This window comes from Dasypus novemcinctus, chromosome 22, assembly GCF_030445035.2.
Source record: "Dasypus novemcinctus isolate mDasNov1 chromosome 22, mDasNov1.1.hap2, whole genome shotgun sequence".
Classification (NCBI taxonomy): domain Eukaryota; kingdom Metazoa; phylum Chordata; class Mammalia; order Cingulata; family Dasypodidae; genus Dasypus; species Dasypus novemcinctus.
The window spans coordinates 49862011-49884314 of NC_080694.1; the positions used below are offsets into that span (position 1 = coordinate 49862011).

The following is a 22304-nucleotide window of genomic DNA, read 5'->3' on the forward strand; positions in this document are numbered from 1 at the left end:
TTAATTATCGACTCTTTTCAAAGGCTCTTCTGCGAGGGTACCACAAACTTAAAAGAAAAATCCCATCTTTGCGGGAAAGTGGATGAAATCAATTATCCAGATAATATTTGTGTCTTGGAAGGTCTGCCTCAAGCACTTGAAATGAATAACCTCTCCCTGCTTGGATGCATGTCACTAGATTACATATTCTCGGGTTAAGGAAAGAGCTTTGGGATGGCTGGTGATCAACCATGTAGCCCCAAAACTTTTACATTGTTCGAAGAAAACCCTTTGCCCAAGAGTTTGTGCTGAGTGATGGGTGAGCAGGTAGAGGAAGGGAGAAACCGAGAAATGAAATGGGAGTGAACAAAACCAATGAGATGAGGCAGTAACCGGGCAGGTGAGAGAGAAGCTGGAGATTGAGTTAAGGTGAAGTTCATTGTGGCTGGAGAGTGAGTCTACGGTGAGAACAGGAGCCCTCCAGGGGGCTAGTGGGAGTCCAGAGCAGTCTCGAACAAGGGCTTGTGTCTGGAGAACCGGCTTGAGAGGACCTTGCATTCCCCAGCACAAATAATAGACCCTGGAGAACCTTACGCTGAGGTTACAGTTGACAACGGGACTGGATGCAGAGATGCTAGCACCAAAGAAACATCTGGGAGAACCTGTCTCCTCAGCTGCTTACGGGATCTCATAGGATTCCATGCTCTCGGACAGGGTTGTGGTTTGCCCTGTAAACAGCTGGCTAAATGTGACACAACTGATGCCTAGTCACCAAGAGTTGGAAGGAGGCAAAAATAAGAGGGAACAAGGTTCCATCCCCTAGGTCCAGGCTAAAGAACAAATCCCCCTTGAGCCCATAAGTGGCAAATGCAGGGGCTTCTGGAGACATCCCGTTCATTGGACGTGAACTATTCGGATGGAAGGGAATTTGAGGGCCTTAATTGTTTGGATTAATACCTCTAGTCACCTCTTTATTTTACTAACAGGGACCTGAAAATAAGAATCAGAGAAAAAGGAGCAACATTATCAGATAAATTTTAAATGAAATAGACAAAACTTGCATGGAATATATAAATAAATACCCACCGTTGTTCCAAGTGATTGACCTATATTACATATTTAAAGTTTGCATCACAATTTCTTTTTCTGATTGTTTTGTTTTTAATGAAATACTAAGTAGATTTAAAAGACTGTTGGTATGTATAAGATATAAAGAATTGCAATGCAAAGAATACGTGCACTTGGTCTGCACTGTTTAAGAAATAGGTTCCAGTATTTCTTTACTATAAAAAACAGCCACATCCAGGAATTCCACTCCTAGGTAAATATCCAGGCAAAATGAAAACATATGTCCATGCAAAAACTTGTACACAATTGGTCATAATGACATTACTCATAATAACGAAAAAGTGAAAGCAACTCAAATGTGCGTCTGCTGATAATGGCTAAGCAAGGTGTGGTATATCCATACAATGGAATATTATTCAGCCATTAAAAGAAAGCAGGTACTGACCTACGGTACAACACAGATGAGCCTTGAAATCAGTATGCCAGACACAAAGACCATATATTATATGATTCCCTTTATAAAATGTCCAGAAAAGGCAAATCTGTAGACAGAACGTGGATAAGTAGTTGCCAGGGGCTGTGGGAAGAAAGAAATGGGGAACTGGGGGTATGGGGAATGAAAATGTTCTAAAATCAATTGTGATGGTTGCACAACTCGAGCTAAGCTATTGAATTATTTACTTTAAATAGTTGAATTCATGGTATGTGAACTATGTCTCAATAAAGCGGTTTTGTTTTAAAAAGAAACTACCAAAAATGCTGTTTCCTCATAGAATTTAGTCCTATGTTAGCAAAACAGGTCTTGTAGCTCTTTAGGAAGAGCGCTTTAACAGGCGGGACTACTAACTCATTCTAGCATTTCCGCCTGCCTCTTTCCCTCCCGTGGCTCTCAGTGGCAGCCTTCCTGCAGCCAGAGACCTGTGGTTGAAACACCTGTACCCAATGATACGTCTCCAGATACCACCATGTTGTGTCGGAGACTGTATAGAGCTCTGCAAGGTGAATAAGAAAAAGCATCAGAAATGCAAGACAAAACAAAAAAATCTAAGAAGAAAAATAGAAGAGAAAGAAAGAAAAGGAATGCAGGAGAGCCTGCTCTTATCACATGAAAGTCCCCATTCAGGAAAGAACAAGTTACAAAACCTGGTTCTAGAAGCATGTTGGCCTGAGCACACTCCCCCAGGTCCAGCCACACGATAGAAGACATTTGGCGCTTGGTCTTTTTTTTCCAGCACGTTCAGACACACACCTCTACGTGCCTCACCAAGGTACCCCGGCAGCACCTGCTCCTCTGCCTTTTTAGCATATCACCCTTGAAGGCCACTTTCGCTTTTATCTCCCCAGTGCCTCACTTAACTGTTGGTTGGGGTCACAGATGTGATTCTCCCCCGGAGGGTTGGGGTCTCCCATTTTTTGCGTGCACACAAAGATGGTCTAGTATTTGCCCCTCCGTGTCAGCTATTAAGTAGAAAATGAACTTCTGGCAGCATCAAAGACAACTCAGTTTTAGTTTAGTAGAGCACCCGGAGATGGAGCAGAAAGCCTGGAAAGCTGCTGGAAGTGCTCAGTCAGACCGGTCCCAAATCACCCTCGAGCCACTGGGGTGGCCACCCTTGGGGCAACTAATGCCGAATGCTCCACGGCTGCTCGCTTCATGCCAGTTCAGGGCTGGCCCAGAGGCTGCTCTGCCTTCACCCCGTGTGGGTCAGGGAGGGCCGTGAGTGGTCCAGGAGCTGGCGACACTTTTCCAGCTGGCAGGAAGAGTGCTGGGTGCAGGCACTGGAGGCAGGCTTCCTTGTGGTTTAAGCAGCAGAGCTGTGAGCCGTGGACTCTTTGTGTTGTCCAGCTCTTAAGACTGACTTACCTGGCTGTGTGGCTCTTAATTCACAAATAGGTAAGTTAATTGTTTTGGCTTTATAAAGGCGTGGTTTCTCTGAGTCTTAAGCATTCAAATACACCTTCCGCTACCAGGGCTTTTTCCAGAGTAAATGAAAACCAAGGATAGGTTTGCAGCTCCCCATAAATAGTCAGGTCCAGCCCAGGTCAAACTGAATCCTCATACTGTGAATCCCTACCACAAGTTTTGCTAGAGCTTTCTTTAAGTCAAAATACTACTACATTGGTTAAAAGAAAAGCAAATTTGCCAGTACAGGTTTGCACTTTGTTGCTTGATAAACTTTTTCGTAAAAAGTATACTGAGAATTCAACATGTTTTTTCTCTAAGGCGTCTATGTGCAGGTCATATGTACATATACAAACACATTATATGTGAATTCCCTTTATTCATGGAAGTTTTGTTCCACGAAGTTGTCATGAACAGTGAATGAGTGAAAACTGACCCATTGCTCCTTGGGGGAGATACAGGTTTAGGGTCCCACATGTTCAACATCCAATCAATACATAACCATGTTTTGTCTTGTTTTCTGTGTGTTTCTGTCCTAAAGACATGTTATTTAATATTTATGGTTGATTCTGAACGTTGAGCTCATGGCTGATGAGCGCTTTAACTTGTGTCTAAATGACGCTCACCTAATAAACGTATCTCCTGGTAGGCACATCAGAACCTTCTTTTGCTTAGGAACACTGGACAGCAATTCGGCGCTACTCTTGGGGGCTGTTTTAAACAGCAGAATCACCAAGAAAAAGCACAAAAATGTGGAAAACGAGGCACTAACTATATTGCAAAAAGAATGTGAGAACTGAAACAGGAAGGCAGAGCGCCATGTTGTTCTGCTTTCAGCCAGGAGGGTGAGCATCGGGTGATTCAGAGTTTTCATTGTTCTGTGTTTTTAAGCGAATTACACAAAAATTCCACGAGGTTTCATTTTGGGCTTACTGGAAGATTGTAGCAAGTACCCAAATTACAAACACAGAATCCACAAATAATAATGAAACCACATATATTGTTTTAAATGCCCTCATGTATAAGTATGTATATATATTTATATTGAGATAATCCTAGTGCTCTATTAATAACTTGTATATTCTGCTCCTTGTGTACAAGGCATTGTGTTAAGACCCTCACAAAACCCTATAGTGTAAGGAAACAGAAGAGACCTATTGAACTACACTTAGACTTTTGGGTTTTGACTGTGAAAGTGAGAGAAAGTGGCAAATGAGATTTTTCATCGATTTGACTAATATACTCAGTAAATCTAAAAACATAGACACCCACACTTATACTTTTGTTCTTTAGGGGGTGGATAATATGGCTTCAGGTCTCCATTTCACTTTTCCTCGATGGCGTAACTTAATCATACAACGGGATTCTAAATAGGCTGGTGGATTTGGAGCTTACCAAGGACACCAAAGCAAAATAAGTCCCAAGACAAATCCTTCCAGACAAGAGCTTTAGTAATAGAGATTCCCTTCAGTGATTATCTCAGATTAATGATCCAGGAACAAAATTAAATTTTTGCAAACTGAAATGTCCTTTCCTCATTCACAATTTCTTTCAAAGTGGGGAAAAAAGGTGGGTGCAGGTAATCCAAAGGAGAGGGACCAGTTTTCATGCATCTGTCAGTTTAATAATTCTCACAGTTCTCTCAATCTTGTATGTTAATCCTGTTGTAAAAAGTAAGATTTTTACTCATTCTTGCCCTGCCCTGTCTGGCTTGCATCGTGGCTGCGAGTGGCCAATTGAGATAATTTAAGTGAATTATGGAGCACTACCCATTATTAATAAATCATTTTTCTGCGAGATCGACTTTTTAATTGACTGAAATCCACTGATTGGGGGTCCCACTTTTCACCGAATTAATAAATTGAATGGGAACAAGCCAAATGGTGTTTTTTCTTGTCACACCTTCTACTTCCTGAGAACACTGTTTTTCACTTTGCATCAGAGGCAACCCCGACAGAGGGTAATAGATGGTTCCCTCACCGCAGGGATGACAGAGGTGACACAGGGGCCACCTGACGAGCACTCAGCTCTGTCAGGCCCCCTCGCCAGGCGCACGCCTGGCAGTCAGGGCCCTTGGCCTTCAGCTCCTCTCAGGGCAGGGCACTCAGCATTCAGCTCCCCTCAGCCCAGGGGGCTCGGCCTTCAGCTCCCCTCAGGTCGGGGCGCTGGGCCTCAGCTCCCCTCAGGTCAGGGCGCTCGGCCTTCAGCTCCCCTCAGGTCGGGGCGCTGGGCCTCAGCTCCCCTCAGGTCAGGGCGCTCGGCCTTCAGCTCCCCTCAGGTCGGGGCGCTCACCTTCAGCTCCCCTCAGGTCAGGGCACTCGGCCTTCAGCTCCCCTCAGGTCGGGGCGCTGGGCCTTCAGCTCCCCTCAGGTCGGGGCACTCGGCCTTCAGCTCCCCTCCGCCCAGGGCCGCTGGGCTGCCGCCTGCCTCTCGGGAGCTCTCTTCCGACTGGGCTCACAGCAGCTGGGCTGGAAGGGCAGCTGCTTCAGTGTCCCCTGGAGCCGTGGTTACTGGGAACCATGCCCCCCCCCCAATTCTTACATTTTATTTTAGGGTCTAACTCTACTTTCTTCCTCTTTCTTTCCTGACTAAGTGACTTACGCCATGTGGATTGGGTGAAGTCTTATTTGAACATTTGGACTGAGCTCCAAGCGTACATCAAGGAATTTCACACCACAGGCCTGACTTGGAGCAAAACAGTAAGTACCAGGCCCACCGCCGCCTGTGGAACAAGTGAGGTAAAAAGCACACTTCCCCTTTGGCCTCACAATCTCACGCCCTACAGTTTGCCTCAAGGGATACATGAGATAAAATACACATGTAGAAATAAAATGTGGAATGTCATTTGTCATGTGGAAATGACAATTACGGAAATGTCGTTTATAAGATGAAATTTTAGAAATTTGTCTATATACTGAAAGAAGATGGTTAGGCTGCCTATGGGAAGAATGCAACAAAATGCCCTACAACCATTAAAGTACTATACATACTAGGAAGACTTAACTCTATGTTACAGAACCATGTGGTAAAGATCACGTGAGAACAGGGAGGTTTGGAAATTGTAACGTTCAGGGGGTGGAATTGTGAATAAAATACCTTTTAAATTTTTTCTTAATTTCACTTCTAGGTTTTAAAGTTTATTGAATAATAGTTGTGAATACCTAGGCAATCCTAGTTCTTTGATTAGTATTCTAGTACTAGGATAAAATTGCCGCCTGTGTCTGTTCCCACTTTAATTTCCGGGAGAAAGGTTAACTGACCAGCGCCCTCTTCAGCAGCTTTGGCTCTCACATCTTCCCACGTGCATCACGTGGCCCATCAATACCAAATGATTCGTGGTACCTGGAATACGTGTCATAATGTAGCACTATTAGGGTGGACAAAATGAAATTGTTTTTTCAAATTCGTCTATTTCATATTGTTTAACTTTTCCTTTTTAACTTCTATTTTATTTATTTCTTTCTCCCCACTCTCTCATCATTTGCACTTGTTGTGTCTGTTCATCTTATTTGTTTCCTTAGAAGGCACCAGGCACCGAACCTGGGACCTCTGATGTGGAAGGGAGGTGCCTAATTGCTTGAGCCACCTCTGTTCCCTGCTTGGTTGTGTCTCTCATTATGTTTTTCTTCTTGCCTGTTGTTACATCATCTTGCTCTGCCTGCCCATTGTGTCAGCTCGCTCTCTTGCTCGTCTTCTTTAGGAGGCACTGGGAACCTCTACTTTGTTGTGTCTTTCATTATGGTTATCTTTTTGTGTCTCTTGGTGCGTCATCTTGTTTTGTCAGCTTGCCACACCTGCCTGTCACGCCAACTTGCTGTCTTCTTTAGGAGGCACTGGGAATCAAACCATGGACCTCCCATGTGGTGGGCAGGAGCTCAATTGCTTGAGCCACATCCACTTCCCAATATAGTTTTACTTTAATTGCAATGTTCTGAACACATCACGCTACTTAACCAGAGTTCCCTTTTAAAACTGCCTTACTGATATGCATTTGCCAAGGCCCCACTCCAACATCACTCTTTGAGGAACTGTCCCTGGGCTCCCTACCTGGGTTGGATGGCTCTCTTCTCTGCCTCCTTTGTGTCCTGAGTATACCACGATCTTATGCAATTATACTTTTCTGTGTAAATTTTAGGACTCTCCCGCTTGGCTGGAAACTCTTCTCTTTCTTCAGCCCTTCCAGTCCCTAGTGTGGCACTGCAATAAATGGTGTGAACTTAATTGCGAGGTAGGAGACCCTTCGACTCCTCCTTGCCCTTCTCGTCTCTGTACCATGGAAAATCCCTTCAGTTAGAAATGAAACATGGCCTTTCCATGGTCACAGAGGACAGCCTCAGTGCTGAGGAAATGAAGCTGCACATCTGTGACTTCCGTTCAAGCGTAGAATTCTCATTCTCCTGCTCAGGGATCCTTCCCTTCTCAACGTCGACGCCGGTGTAGTTGGCTTAACATTAAGCCAGAGTTTGCAATTTTGGGGGGGAGCATAGAACCTCTACGTTTTTTCCTCAGCACTCGACCACTTGTTAATGCTGACCCTAAAGTAGGACGTTCCTGTTTTTCTACTTTTCTCCTTTTCTCCTTTTCTCCACAGTACTGAAGTGCCCTGTACAAAATGCAGCTAAATTGATTGATTTCTTTTCTTCTGCCCACAAGGGTATGATTTGTGAGAAGAGAGTTCGTAAACATTTGAAGGGCTTAATGAGGAAGTGTATGTGTTGATGCGGATGGGTGTTTATATCGACGGATTGGAATTATTTTTCACCATTTCCAATGTGGGGCTGTTTTGTTGTAGATTAATTTGTCATAAAGTGGAATTGTCATGTCTTTGCCATGGAGCTAGTTCATCATTAGAGAACAGTAAACTGAAAATTAACAGTCCTCGGAACTATTAGATAAACACAAGAGGAATGAGAATCCATCTGTGGAAAATAGTCACATAAACAAATGGTAGCCTGTTAATTCTCTGAGGGTACCCTTGGAAAATAAATAGAAAACTTACTTGTAAGTGGTTTGAAGATCTTTAATGCAATGTAAAAACCTGAATAATGGTGTTTATGAATGTAAGAGAATTGATTATTATAGAAACAATAAATGTAGATATTTCCCTTTGTTCTAGGGTGAATACTTTCCACCATGTCATTAGAAATGTATGATTTGTAACAGTGACTTTCAAAGTTTTAAGACAATCCTTGGTAAGAAGTAAATCGATATTACACATGCACACATACACACTCACAATATTGAAACAAGTTTCATAAAACAATACTTTTTAAACACATGCAATGAATTCACATATATTCTTTTCTATATTATGTCATTTTTAGAAAATTCTGGTTGAGACCTACTAAATGGATTTCATGACCCACTAAGGGATCACACCCCATATTTTGAAAAACATGTTATAAAATAGATGTTAAATTTGTACAAAATACGAATGCCCCATAGAGCTCTCATTGGCATCATGGGGAGTTGTAATCATAGTGGCAGCTTTTTATTGATTGAACACATATTATGCCATGGGAAAATTCTCTTCAGAATGATAATCTTTATAAAGCACATCATGCCTTTAATTCTTTAAAGGAGGAGTGGTATGATAAAGTTTTGGCCAGATATTAAAAGTGAGAAATGTTTATAAGAAGCTGTTGATTCAGCGACAACATCATGTGGACAAAATCTTTTGACAAGCTTTAAGACAAATACATAGAAACACATTTTCCTGGTATTTATGTCCTCCTCTTCTAAGGTTTTTGGGGCAAAAGCTATTAAAAAGTACTTGATAAATTTTAAAATTGAATTTCTATTTTAAATGACAAAACACTCGTTTAAAGGTTTCAAAGCTTAGGATAGCAAAAACTCAAATCATTTTTCCTCATTTACTAGGGTCTGCCAACATACCAGCAAAATGGATCATAAATTGTTAGAGCCAGAATCACAACATCCTGGCAAAGAAAAAGGAAAGGACTATTAGAATTATCTGATCAAATTAATGGCCTGGGAGAGAGGGGAGGGGAGATTTATTCATTTATTTTCCTACTGAATACAGCTCTGTAAAAACTGTCTGTTTACAGAACCATAAGGATTAGGAGGCGAGGTAGAAAGCTCGAGGCGCTGGTGTTCACTGATGCAGGATTGGGAAGTTTTAAAGTACCCATTCTACCTTACCGCACACAGTGACCTCACGGAGACACTGACGGCTATTTACCATCGCAAGAATGTTGAGTAATTGGGGTTTCCTTAGATTTTCAAATTGGATTGAGGGGCTTCTGGTTACCCACCGCGTGCTGCTGGAGACTTGGGGTCTCTACGGTGGCCCTAAGAGAGAACTGCTCACCCCAGTTAACTGTGGGACCCGAGGTTGCCCACTCCATCCCCTGACCTCTGACCTTTGCATCGAGGCTGCAGCTGTGCCTGGCAAGTGTCACTCACTCCACAGCAAAATGTAAAACTCTGAGGCGGGTGGCTTTTAAGGACAGTGACTGGAGAGAGGGCATGTGTGTGTGCTGGGTGGGGAGCGAGCAGCTGTGTGAGCCATCCGTCTGGATTTTCAGTTACTGTGGAAAATGGAGTGGCTTCCCTGTGGACTTTTTTGAACCGTGAAAGCCACCTCAGCCAAGAAGGGACCCTATGCCAGAAACGACTTCAGAGTTTTTATGTAGTTTAATCAGTGGGCCTTTTTTTCCATAATAATTTACATAGTTTCCTCAGTGCAAGATTCAAATACACTTCATTTTAATATTTTAAATATAAAGATTTTACTATTATAAATCTTTTAGCACAAACCCACTCTCGTTCCCCATGCTCGGTCATAGTATTCATTGGCAGTTCCACCAAATCAAACAATTAAAAGCTGAAAGAGTGAGGCTTAGTCTTTACACTTATAATGACTGAGATGATGAAACGTTCTGTGAACTGCCCAGGTCAGTATTCCAGCTGTTTACTCTCTTCTGTGTGGATCTGGCCAGAGAAAGGTCATGGAAAGAATAAACTATGATTACTTTCTAAACCTTCTGGTGTTAAACTTGTTGGCAGGTTTGTATTAGCCAAAGGGATGCTGATGCAAAGTGCCAGAAATCTGTTGGCTCTTATAAAGGGTATTTATCTGGGGTAAAAGCTTACAATTAGAAGGTCCTAAAGAGTCCAACTCAAGATAGCCTAAGAGATACTTTCCCACCCAAGTCAGTCGCCATGTGTCGAAGCAAGATGGCTGCCAATCTCTGCGTGGCTTCAGCCTTCTTCTCTCTCAACTGCAGGCTGGCATAGGGCTCATCTCTGTGGACCCAAGTTCTCTCCTCTGGCATCTATGGAGCTCTCTCTCTCTTGCTATGTATCTTCTTCCGTGCTATCTTCTTGAGCGAGTGCCCATTTATATCAACCCACTGAGGTGGCGGGAACTGAACTCAAGTTACACCCTATTGATGTGGTCAAATCAGAGCCCTAATCTTAACATAATTTAATCAAAGACATCTCAGCTGAATCTAATACAGTTAAAGGGGATCACACCCAGGGGAACAGACCAGTTTACAAACATAGCCTCTCTTTTTGGAATTCATAAATTATCTCAAACCGCAACAAGGCTGTTTTCTTTTCATGTCTTTCTGGTTACTTTAGTACTGGGAACAACTAGGATATAATTGTTTGTAGCATAAAATAAAGGCACACTTGGATGAGTGTGTATAACGTCTGTCTTGTGGCGATGTCGTTCTTAATGTCAGTCATTTGGATTTTAACAGTCTGTCCTATACCCCAGCTGTATTCATCCTACCCTCCCTTGAACTTCCCAGGAAAATGCAGGTAGTTGGAGAGGGAAGTTAAAATTACAGACAAGGTGGGGTTCTATTTTTCCCAGAGCAAGACACTTTACGTTCACTCCTTTTCGTTCATGTAGATGTTTCTTTTCAGCCTTTCTAAATGTAAAGGCCAAGTGTCCCTTAGCAAAGGGAAAGTTTAACAGTTTGCTTTTGATCAAATGAAAACTCAGCCAGAGGGGATCCTAACTGAATTATAAATAATGCAGACTCTGTGGTGTCATTAAATATGTATGTCTTTTAAGTTTTCAAGTCTTCCAACCTCGTTGGCTTCCTTTTGATAGTGACAAGAGAAAACTGTTGTCAACTTTTTATATCTGAATTTTCATTCACCACCTGTGTGGAACCCACATTAGGGTTATTGGTCAGAGTGAGTGGGCAAAGCTACAGATGTTTGAATCTGTTGTTGGGATCACAGAGCTACCTGACCTCCAGGACTCTTCTCGAAGGGGGTTCTCTCTCTCGTTTGCTTGACCATTGCTGCATTCAATCTACTTAATAGCTTTTGGCTTTTGGCTCCCTTTTGGAGTTTTGTGTGGCCGTGGCTTCCATTCTCCTATGGAGGAAATCCAGACTGCTCAGAGCAGGTGAGGAGTGTTATCAACTAACTAAAGGCCACCAGTCGCAAAGATGATCAGTTGGGTTGGAAATAGCCATAAGTTTGCCCAGAAAGAGACTAAGAGACTACGTCCTCAAGCAAACATGGATTAAGTACAGACTCTGTGCCAAGGTCTGGGCAATATGCTGAAAATACAAAGGTGAGTATATGACCCAAATAACTAAGTTCCTGTCCACTAAAACTCACATGCCAGCTGAAGAACATACAACAACACAACGTGATGTAATACAGTGAGTAGCATGCTAGGGGTGAGCGCAACATACACTGAGTGTGTAGACCAGAAGAGAAGGAGGAGCTTCCAGTCCTGGAGTACAGGGCAGTCCCTGCCCAGCAGCAGCCAGGAACTTGTTAGAAATGCAGACTCTCAGGCCCACCCCAGACCTCCTGAATCAGAACCTATATTTTAATAGGATTCTCCAGGTGATTTGTACATGCATTCAAGTTTGAAAAGCACTGCTGTTGATATTTAAGTTGGACCAAAACAGCTGTTAATGGGAGATTGTTAATTTTTCAGTCATTCATTTATTTAGTAATTCATTTATTTGATAAACATTGATGGGCCACCTACCATATATGAAGCCCACACCAGGCACTATGTTTATGCTATAGTTTCTGCCATCAAAGAGCCTTTTTTTGGTGATACATAAATAAGGTGTTTTAGTTTGCTAGAGCTGCTAGGAGCAAAATATCAGAAATAGGTTGGCTTTTGCATTTGGAATTTATTTGGGTAACAGCTTACAGTTCTGAGGCTGCGAAAGTGTCCAAATCAAGATGCCGTCTCACCAAGTCGGCTGCTGGCGAGCCTGGGCTCCTGCCGCGGGGCCAGACAAAATGGCGGCTCTCCATCTGGCCTCTGCCTTCTCCTGCTGGTCGCGTTCTCCCCCAGCTCAGCTCTGTGCTCTGCTGATCCCAGCCTCCTGGGCCCCTCTCCCAGGCTCTCGGGGCTTCTTTGACTTTCTGCGATAGCAGGCCATCCTGGAGTCCATTCTCACATGGCGGGGTAAAGACAGCAGCTTCCTTTCCCTATCTTTATGCTTTCAGTTCTCTACTTATGGAGGCTTCTAGAAGAGGGTGGAGACAGATCCTGGGTCACCCCTCACCGATATAGTCCAATCAAAGGCTCTGAAGCAATCTAACTCAAAGTGATCGGATCAAAGGTTCCTCAACTGAATCTAATGCAGTCAACAGTCCCACACAGACGGAAATGGATTAATTCAAAGAACATGATCTTGTCTGGGATTCACAAAACTGCCAACTGCCAACAAGGCTACCCTGGAAAATGAGCCTTGCTGCTCTTTTTTTTTTTTTTCCTTTATTTATTTTTTAATGTTACATTCAAGAAATATGAGGTCCCCATATACCTCCCCATCCCCTCACCCCACTCCTCCCATAACAACAACCTCCTCCATCATCATGAGACATTCATTGCGTTTGGTGAATACATCTCTGTGCACCGCTGCACCTCATGGTCAATGGTCCATATCATAGCGCACACTCTCCCCCAGGCCACCCAGTGGGCCATGGGAGGACATACAATGTCTGGTAACTGTCCCTGCAGCATCACCCAGGACAACTCCAAGTCCCGAAAGCGCCCCCACATCACATCTCTTCCTCCCACTCCCTACCCCCAGCAGCCACCATGGCCACTTTCTCCACACCAATGCCACATTTTCTTCAATTACTCATCAAAATAGTTCATGAATAGAATATCAGTAAGTCCACTCTAATCCATACTCTATTCCTCCATCCTGTGGACCTTGGAATGGTTGTGTCCACTCCACATCTATATCTACTTAATTAACTTGCTGGATGGGCAGGAGCTGACCCTCAGTTTGGGTCTTAGGGCTCCCCTACGTAGACAGTAAAGGGCAGTTGTTGGCAGAGAATTCACTTGTGCACCTAGGACACACAGTGCTGAGGGAAAGCCTGGATGTTGGGTAGAGCCAAACCATGCCAGGAGGGGAGGCCAGAAGGCCAGTTGTCCCAGACAGTGAAAGCCCCCCGTGCCATGCAGATGGGGCAGGGTTCATTCCCTCGCCACGGGGTTTTAAGCTATAATTGACGATTTAGGAAGTACGTGGTCAATAGCAGTTTCATCTCATTTATTTATTACAATGACAGCGCCCATGTCCTCTGCTGCCCCTCCTCTCACTTCCATGTGTCAAGCCCAGCCATCCTTCAAGGTCCATTTAACATATTCTTCTCTCAGAGAGGCCTCTCCAAATCGCCTCAGCTGACGGCCAGCCCCCACCTGGAAATTATCCTCTCCCTCCTCTGAACCTCCATCGACCATGATAAAATCTGTATTTCTCTTATGAGCACTTGCTCTCTTGTAAAGTCTTGGTTTCATCACTTCAGTAAATTAAGCATCTACCATGGTTCAGGCCACATCACTAAATGAATAAAGAGTGGTCCTTCAGAAGCTGGCGATGACCAAGCCTGGGTTCCCAGAGGAGGATGTTCTGAGAGTCTTTGTCATAGAGAAACAGGGAATCTCCTTTGAGGAGAGCTTCAGAAAACTTACGAAATGAGGAGGCCCTGGAGTTGAGCCTGGAAGGATGTGTAGGTGTTTTCCAGGCAGTAAATTGTGGAAGAATCTTCCAGAGAAAGGCACATCTTGAGCGAAGACCCAAAGACTGAGAACCAAGTAGCTGAAGTATCTGAGACGGTGAAATGTCTTCTCCTACTAGGCCAGGAGCTCTCTCAGAGCAGTGTCCTTTCCCTTTCAGCTTTGGATTTGCAGCACTGACTGGGACAGGCCCTTAAATACAGACGACATTCATACACATTTCCTAAATTGAGTGTGCCTAATTTGTGATCACAGTTCCTCAAAAGGAAATTTCCAAAGCTTTTTTCCATTAACTACTGATAGGCTTGATAGTTTAAGCCTCATGTAAATAATTCTTCTTTCTACCCTCCAACAGACAATGGTACTGGAAGTGGACGATGCGTTTTATTATGGGCAGTAACTTATTGTTCCCAGATGCTGCCTCCACAGCTTTGTCTGGCCACTGCCTGTCCCTAAACCTCACTCAGTATAAACTCAGGAAATACAAGCTCTTATTAGACAAAGCAAAAAGATTTTCTTAGGGAGGGAAGTTAGAAAGATGCAGATTACCTCCAAAAGGAAAAACAAACCCTTCCTAAAATATAATGTAAAGCCACGGGTGCAAATAATCTTTACAACAGCCATCTTTTTTTTTGTCCTCCATCTCTGCCATCTGACAAATTTCAGGACTTTCTTTATGACTCTAAGATTTGAAAGAAAAATTAAAAACTTTAATTCAGTGGTAGCTCAGACCTGTGTGATTCCAACCAAATGAAGAAGTTGCTCAGATAATTCAAGCCAAATGTCACTGTAGGCTCTTTGTAGTTTGTCTTTTTGATGGGTAGACCACTATCTTTAAATCTGTAAAGTTTCCCATGGAAATTTAACTTTATCTTTCCTTTATTATTTATTTCTTCTTTTTTTTTTTTTTTTGGCTAAGAAATTGTATTTTTTAAGTTGCCAGTGCTTTCAGACAAGAAGAAAAGATGATCTGGAAAACTCCAGATTTGGTCTAAAAATCACTGGGGCAAAGCAAAGCCAAACTAATAATTAAAGGCTATCATCAAGACAATTTATGCAAAATATTTGCATTGCTTGAGCCAATTAGATTGTGTTCGGTATATGCTACTGGACTCTGCTTTGAGGGCTTGGTCGACTTTTATTAAAAATTTCTGCATTGTGCATGTCAGACAGAAATTACCACCTCTATGATGCGAAGGGCCACCTCTGGTTGTATAACGAGAACAGCTAGTGCGTGAAAACACTTAAGTTACCAGTTCACACGTACTAACGTAGCCTTCGGGGTTATTCCCTGGCTCTTCTCCACTGGAAGGCTGCCAGTGCTCCTCCAGAGCCACTTGGTTTCTTGCGTTGCCATTTGTCTGTCTACTGGCATGACTCAGGCTCCATCTAGACCACCGGGGGTGGGTAGGTGAGCAACATCTAGAGATCATGGGGGGTGGAAGGAATGGGGGAGAGTGCCAGAAATCACTGGCAAAACCCTGAGATTTGGGTTTTGAACTCTCTTTCCCTGTGTACTTCTATCTTTGTGATAAGGCATTTGGAGCATGCTACCGAGGAAAACTGATCAAATGAGCCTCACATTTTCTTCATAATTGTGGAACCATCCTTCTTACTAAACTACACAGAATTACTGTTGGTGCTTTTGTGGACACCTGCAATTGGGAGATTAAAAGCATCAGTGGCATTCGGTTTCCACATATGTAATAGGAAATATTCCTTAAATTGACTGAAAAAATTATGAACATATGCTTAAAATATTATACAGCATTCCACTGTGGTATTATTAACAATTCTCTTTTCTTGGAAAGGTCTTCAGAAACTTTGCAGAAGACTCAAAATTAGAAGAGGTGATAAAAATAAGAGAAGACAGAATTAAGTTGTGAATTCAAGTTTGGTTTAAACTTTTGGTTGACAGGATGATCATCTGTTCGTTTATTTGCAACGTTAGTACTTGATTATAGTTGTCAGCCAAGGGAAGTATGATATACATAGGAATGTAAAATTTCTAAGTACTTAGAGAAATTGATGAGTTTGGGGATATAGTAATTTCAGTAAGATCTTGATGAAATCATGCATAAAATAGAAAATAGTTGTGACATCTAAAATATAAATAAACCCCCTAATTCATAATTTTTGCTGCTAGGAAGACTGTCTGGTTTATGTATGTAAAAGGTTAATTAGTTTTGTTTGGAAACTGGAGTTCTTTCTTTTAATCCCTCCCATTAAGTTATATGAGAAGATTAGCATCCTCTGTTTTATGTGCCATACTTTAAGAGGCCATTTGAGATGCTTTGTTTTTGGAAAAATTATTAAACGGCCTCTTATAAAGATGTTCAGTTGTAAAACACTGTGTGTTTCTGTAGCTGTAGCATGTGAAAGTCAGTGTGGTTGCGATTGGAATGGCTGTGTGGATTTTAGACTGCTTTTGAAATCTGTTAACTGGGAAGATATACATTGTCACTGCAAACTAGAGAATATTGAATCTGGGCCAGGTAATTATGGATCAGAATGGTTCAGAGATTTCACAATGGAAGAGGGAATCTCACCAGACACGGAGGGGAACTGTGTGTACACACACGCATACACAGAGGGGTACTGGACGGGGAAGATAAGAGAGGACACAGGAAGTCGGGTGAACTCCACAAGCAGAAGCACCGCCTATCAGCTCTTTCGTTTTATAGCTTTTTCTATGACCTCCGCAAATATTTAGAGACAGGTAGCTCAAAATTGTACCACCACTAAAGCTAGTTTTATTAAGAAAGCATCTTACCAAAGCTCTGTTGTACCATAACCCACCTGTTCCAAGAGACTGTCATGTGATGTTTTTATTTTCTTGGTCTCTGCTTTTTAAAAATTGGCTTAAAAACTTAACCAAGATAGAGGTTTCCTGGCCTGTTCTTGAACTTGGACATTATCATTAGCTAGACATCCATTGTCTGTCTTTCTCCCTGCTTAAAACCCAACAGTATTTCCTTTCAGGGTAGATAGGTCGGCAAGACACCCTGTGGCCCAGCTGCCCTTTCTCTGGCTCGTTGACCCTACCCTCCCCAGGAGAGCTGGCCACTCCCTCCCTGTGGCCCCGAGTCCCTTGGTCATGTGACACAGAGCACACAGAACTGTATCTGCAATTACTTATTCATGCATTTGCCTCCCCCACTAGATGATGAGCCTTACAAATAGGGCCTGTGCCTCTTTCTTCATTGTGTACCCAGTCCCTAGCAGGATGGCATTCAGTAAATGTCTGCTCAGTGGATTCGCAAATGAGCCCTGCTTTTCTCCAGTGTATTTTCAATAAATCCGTTAAGTAGATAGATTCCATTTGGATCAAATCATCATCTTGGCTGGGTTTGAAAAATCTTTGAATTGTAAATGTAGAAGCTGACAATTTCCAAACGATTTCATTATCTCAGAGTGAATTATAGAAAATCTCAAAAGGAAAACTTTTCTTTGTAGCTGATTTTTTAGAAGTGAAGCAAGTATGTGTCACTTTTAATTTTGCTGTAAAGACATAAAACCTCTGTCTAAAAATACCATATGTATCCTACTTTCTATAAACTCAAGAAAATGGATAAAGGTAATAAATTTCATAGATTACTTATGGATTATTTAGCTTCATATCTAGACTTTACTTGAATTAACCAGATAACTAGGCAACAGTGTTTGTGCATGGAAAATGGGTTGTTAATAATAACTTGTTACTGCCAGTGGCAAAGCACTGTGGAGATTTCATTTAAGAACTGAGAGTAATTTCCCTTTCAGAATAAAATCTACATTCTAAAGTAATAAAATTATGAATAATTATGTCAAGAAGTAACATTGAATGAAAACAAATGTCTACACACATTAGTATCTAACTCTGTGAAAGATAACCAAAAAATTACAGGCATCCCACATGCAGCATACAATGGTTTCATTATTAAATATATAGTTTACAGTTCTTATATTTAAGAGCAAAGGAAGCAGCTGTTCCCAAAACAGTTGAAATTAATTTAGAGAAGGGGATTTGCAATACAGTAACTTGTTAAAAAGTCTTTGTGCCCACCCCCCAAAAAAAGAAGAAAAAATATATAAAATTGAACATCTGCTCTCAAAATTAATCTTAATAGACCTTTCAAAAAGCAGCATATTTTGCTTTTGTGCTGTGTTCTTGCAGCATAAGGGAACTTTTGTACCCTGAATATGGCCATTTAAAAACATAAATGAGCTGCTTTTCTTTTTTTAAGTTCTAAGCCCATTGTTACAAAGACTTTAATAGAATGTATTTTTCAGTTGTTCACAGTCTGAAGCTCTAAGACATTTAAGCGACTCATTTCATCAACATAAAATAGTTTTTAAAAATTAAAGCATTTGTGCATGGGTCATTGCTGTTTAACCAATGTTAGGCCTTTCTCCCCTTGGTTCCCAATTTCAGTCCTCAACTTTACTTTTCCAATATATGTGAGTTTCTGCAAATCACATGACATCATAGCTCAGTTCTTTTTTACGTACTTTTTTTAAATTAGAGAGGTTGAAAGTCTTTTGGTTCTTTTTAAAATGGGACTGGAACCCCATCATTCTGTTGGCCCTGAGCTTTTGCATATATGATTCTACAGTGCAAAAAAATAAAATTAAAGTAATTGTTAGGGAAAAAACACACCGTAAAATAATTTGTTCTTGAAAAAACAGTTCTTCCTAATGGATCCCAAATATTCAGATAATTTGCAAGTTAACAACATCTTTTTCTATTAAGTCGTGAACTTACAAAACAGTCATGCATAACGTGCAGACATCACCCCTCTTACATTTTCGTGGAACATTTTTACAGATTATGAAAGAACATGATCAGACTATTGCCAGTATGTTCCATAGCTTACATTTGGTGTATTTTTCTCATACATCCCTATCATTAACCCCATATATTAGTGTTGTACATTTGTCGTAGTTCATTAGAGAACACTCTCATATTATATTTGTCCTGCCAACCACAGTCCATCTTCCACCACACAATTCCCTGTGTTATACAATCACATGCCTTGTACATGCTGTCCAAAGTGTACACTCAGGGGCCCTCATTTTGATCACAGATCACCCCGGTAACCTATGAACATTTTCTTTAGTCCAAAAGAAAAATCCCATACCCCTCCATTACTGATCCTTAGTGTTGCTATAGTACCTTCTTTGATACTGAAGCAAAAGAACAATAGTACTGTCAGCTATAGTCCATAAGTTACAGTAATTGTATTTTCCCCTGCATTCTTGCTGCCTTGTAATAGTGACATACATCTGTTCTAAGTTCATAGAAGACCATTCTTGTATTTGTACCAGTAACCAATCCTCATCCACCCTGAATTCACTGTTATTCAGTCCCTAGAGTATTCTCTAGCTTTCTTTCTATTGACATTTACAGCTTCTTTTATTAAATGTCTTTGTTTCATTCTGCCTGTGTAGATCCGACCACAAAGCCTCTGGTGAGAGAAGTGGATGCTGTCCTCAGGGTAGCGAGGCAGTTTTCAGGACGTGATTGGTAAATGAGGAGGGCAGGGCAGGGACCTCTGGTACGTGCTGTGCCCTGCGATTCTCGTAGGAGCCTCTCAGGGCCCCGGGGCAGGCACCACCTGTTCAGAGGCCCTTCCCAGCCCTTGTCCTTGGCATCCTCCAGACAAGCTTGCTCACCTGGGAGCTGTCCTCTGTCTCCCTAATTCCAGCCATGAAGTAGGCAAAACCGGCCCTCTTCCAGTGCTGCTTTCTCCTCTTAACCTCCACTCTCCCACGGGGCTCTGGGCTCCACTGCCCCTTGAGGGGTGTGATCTGGTCCACCGCTTCTCAGTCCATCTTGGCAACGTGCAGCAGGACCTCTGCCGTGAGATTTTATCATCAAAGGGAAATCAAACTAAGGGGCAGTGCCCTTAAATGTCATTCCCAGGAGAGGGATCAGGGCCCCATCCCAGAACGACTGGAACAGTAGGCAGGGGACCGGGATTTGGGTATAGTACCCTGTAACTGGAACCAATGGGTACTCAAGAGAAAGATGACTTAGGCAAGGAGCCAGTTTCTCGAGCCAGGGCAGAGCCAGCCAAAACCAACATTGAGGGTGATTTGATGCCAAGGTGCTGGTGTCGGGGCCCAAGGTTTCTTACAGCCCCAGGACCAAGCCCGGTCCCAGAGTCAGGTATAGGAGTGAGGAAGAGTGGAGATAGAAACCGAACTAGGAGGGAAGCAGATTTGGCTCAACGGATAGGGCATCCGCCTACCACATGGGAGGTCCAGGGTTCAAACCCAGGGCCTCCTGACCCATGTGGTGAGCTGGCCCACGCACTGTGCTGATGCGTGCAAGGGATGCCCTGCCACACAGGGGTGTCCCCGGTGTAGGGGAGCTCCACACACAAGGAGCATGCCCCGTAAGAAGAGCCACCCTGCACAAAAAAAGCACAGCCCACCCAGGAGTGGCACCACACACATGGAAAGCTGACGCAGCAAGATGATGCAACAAAAAGAGACAGATTCCCAGTGCCGCTGACAAGAATGCAAGTGGACACAGAAGAGCACACAGTGAATGGACACAGAGAGCAGACAACTGAGGGGGGAGGGTGGGGAAGGAGAGAAAAATAAATTAAAAAATAAATCTTTAAAAAACAAAAACTGAACTAGGAGGGAAGCAGATTTGGCTCAACTGATAGAGCGTCCACCTACCACATGGGAGGTCTAGGGTTCAAACCCAGGGCCTCCTGACCTGCTGGTGAGCTGGCCCATGAGCAGTGCTGATGTGCACAAGGAGTGCTGTGCTACACAGGGATGTCCCCCGCATAGGGGAGCCCCATGCTCAAGGAGCGTGCCCTGCAAGGAAAGCCTGCCCAGAAAAAAGCACAGCCTGCCCAGGAGTGACGCCGCACACACGGAGAGCTGACGCAGCAAGATGACGCAACAAAAAAGAGACACGGATTCCTGGTGCCGCTGACAAGAATACAAGCATTCACAGAAGAATACACAGTGAATGGACACAGAGAGCAGACAACTGAGGGGGGAGGGTGGGGAAGGAGAGAAAAATAAATTAAAAAATAAATCTTTAAAAAACAAAAACTGAACTAGGAGGGAAGCAGATTTGGCTCAACTGATAGAGCGTCCACCTACCACATGGGAGGTCTAGGGTTCAAACCCAGGGCCTCCTGACCTGCTGGTGAGCTGGCCCATGAGCAGTGCTGATGTGCACAAGGAGTGCTGTGCTACACAGGGATGTCCCCCGCATAGGGGAGCCCCATGCTCAAGGAGCGTGCCCTGCAAGGAAAGCCTGCCCAGAAAAAAGCACAGCCTGCCCAGGAGTGACGCCGCACACACGGAGAGCTGACGCAGCAAGATGACGCAACAAAAAAGAGACACGGATTCCTGGTGCCGCTGACAAGAATACAAGCATTCACAGAAGAATACACAGTGAATGGACACAGAGAGCAGACAACTGGGGGGAGGAGAGCGGGGAGAATAAATAAATAAATCTTTAAAAAAAAACTAGAATTAGAAAGCCTGAAGATATGACTGAATTGCTTCAATCTCACGATACAACCTGAACGGATGAGGAGTTGCTTCTTACGGATGAGCAAAGAAAGTAACTTCTTGAGAAGGAATCTACTCCTGGTGAAGTTGCTGTGACCACTGTAGATTTAGAATATTACATAAACTTGGTTGATAAAGCAGTGGCAGGGTTTGAGAGGACTGACTTCAGTTTTGAAAGTTCTGCTGTGGGTAAAATGCTGCCAAAGAGCACCACGGCTACAGGGAAATCTTTGTGAAAGGAAGAGTCAATCAATGTGGCAAACATCACTATTATTTAAGAAATTGCCACGGCCATCCCACCCTTCAGCACCTACCACCCTGATCAGTCAGCACCCACAGCGTGGAGGCAGGACCCTCCACCAGCTAAAGGATAGCAACTCGCTGAAGGCTTTGATGGTGGTGAGCATTTTTTGTAATAAAGTATTTTTATTTTTTTTATTTTTTTATTTTTTAAAGATTTATTTATTTATTTCTCTCCCCTTCCCTCCCACCCCGGTTGTCTGTTCTCTGTGTCTATTTTTGCTGCTGTTGTTGTCAGCGGCACGGGAATCTGTGTTTCTTTTTTTGCATCATCTTGCTGCGTCAGCTCTCCGTGTGTGCGGCACCACTCCTGGGCAGGCTGCGCTTTCTTTCGCGCTGGGCGGCTCTCCTTACGGGGTGGACTCCTTGCGTGTGGGGCTCCCCTACGCGGGGACACCCCTGCGTGGCAGGGCACTCCTTGCGTGCATCAGCACTGCGCATGGGCCAGCTCCACACGGGTCAAGGAGGCCCGGGGTTTGAACCGCGGACCTCCTATATGGTAGACGGACGTCCTAACCACTGGGCCAAGTCCGC

General features: G+C 43.2%; 1 protein-coding gene across 2 annotated transcripts in view; it reads left to right on the top strand.

Moving 5' to 3' along the window:
- CAP2 (cyclase associated actin cytoskeleton regulatory protein 2) overlaps positions 1-22304 on the top strand; it is a 161419-nt gene that overhangs the window by 98028 nt on the left and 41087 nt on the right. For both annotated transcript variants that reach the window (XM_004484784.5, XM_004484785.5), the window contains exon 7: positions 5544-5649. In XM_004484784.5, coding sequence (XP_004484841.1) covers positions 5544-5649 — 106 coding nt within the window. The remainder of the gene's footprint in view (positions 1-5543; positions 5650-22304) is intronic.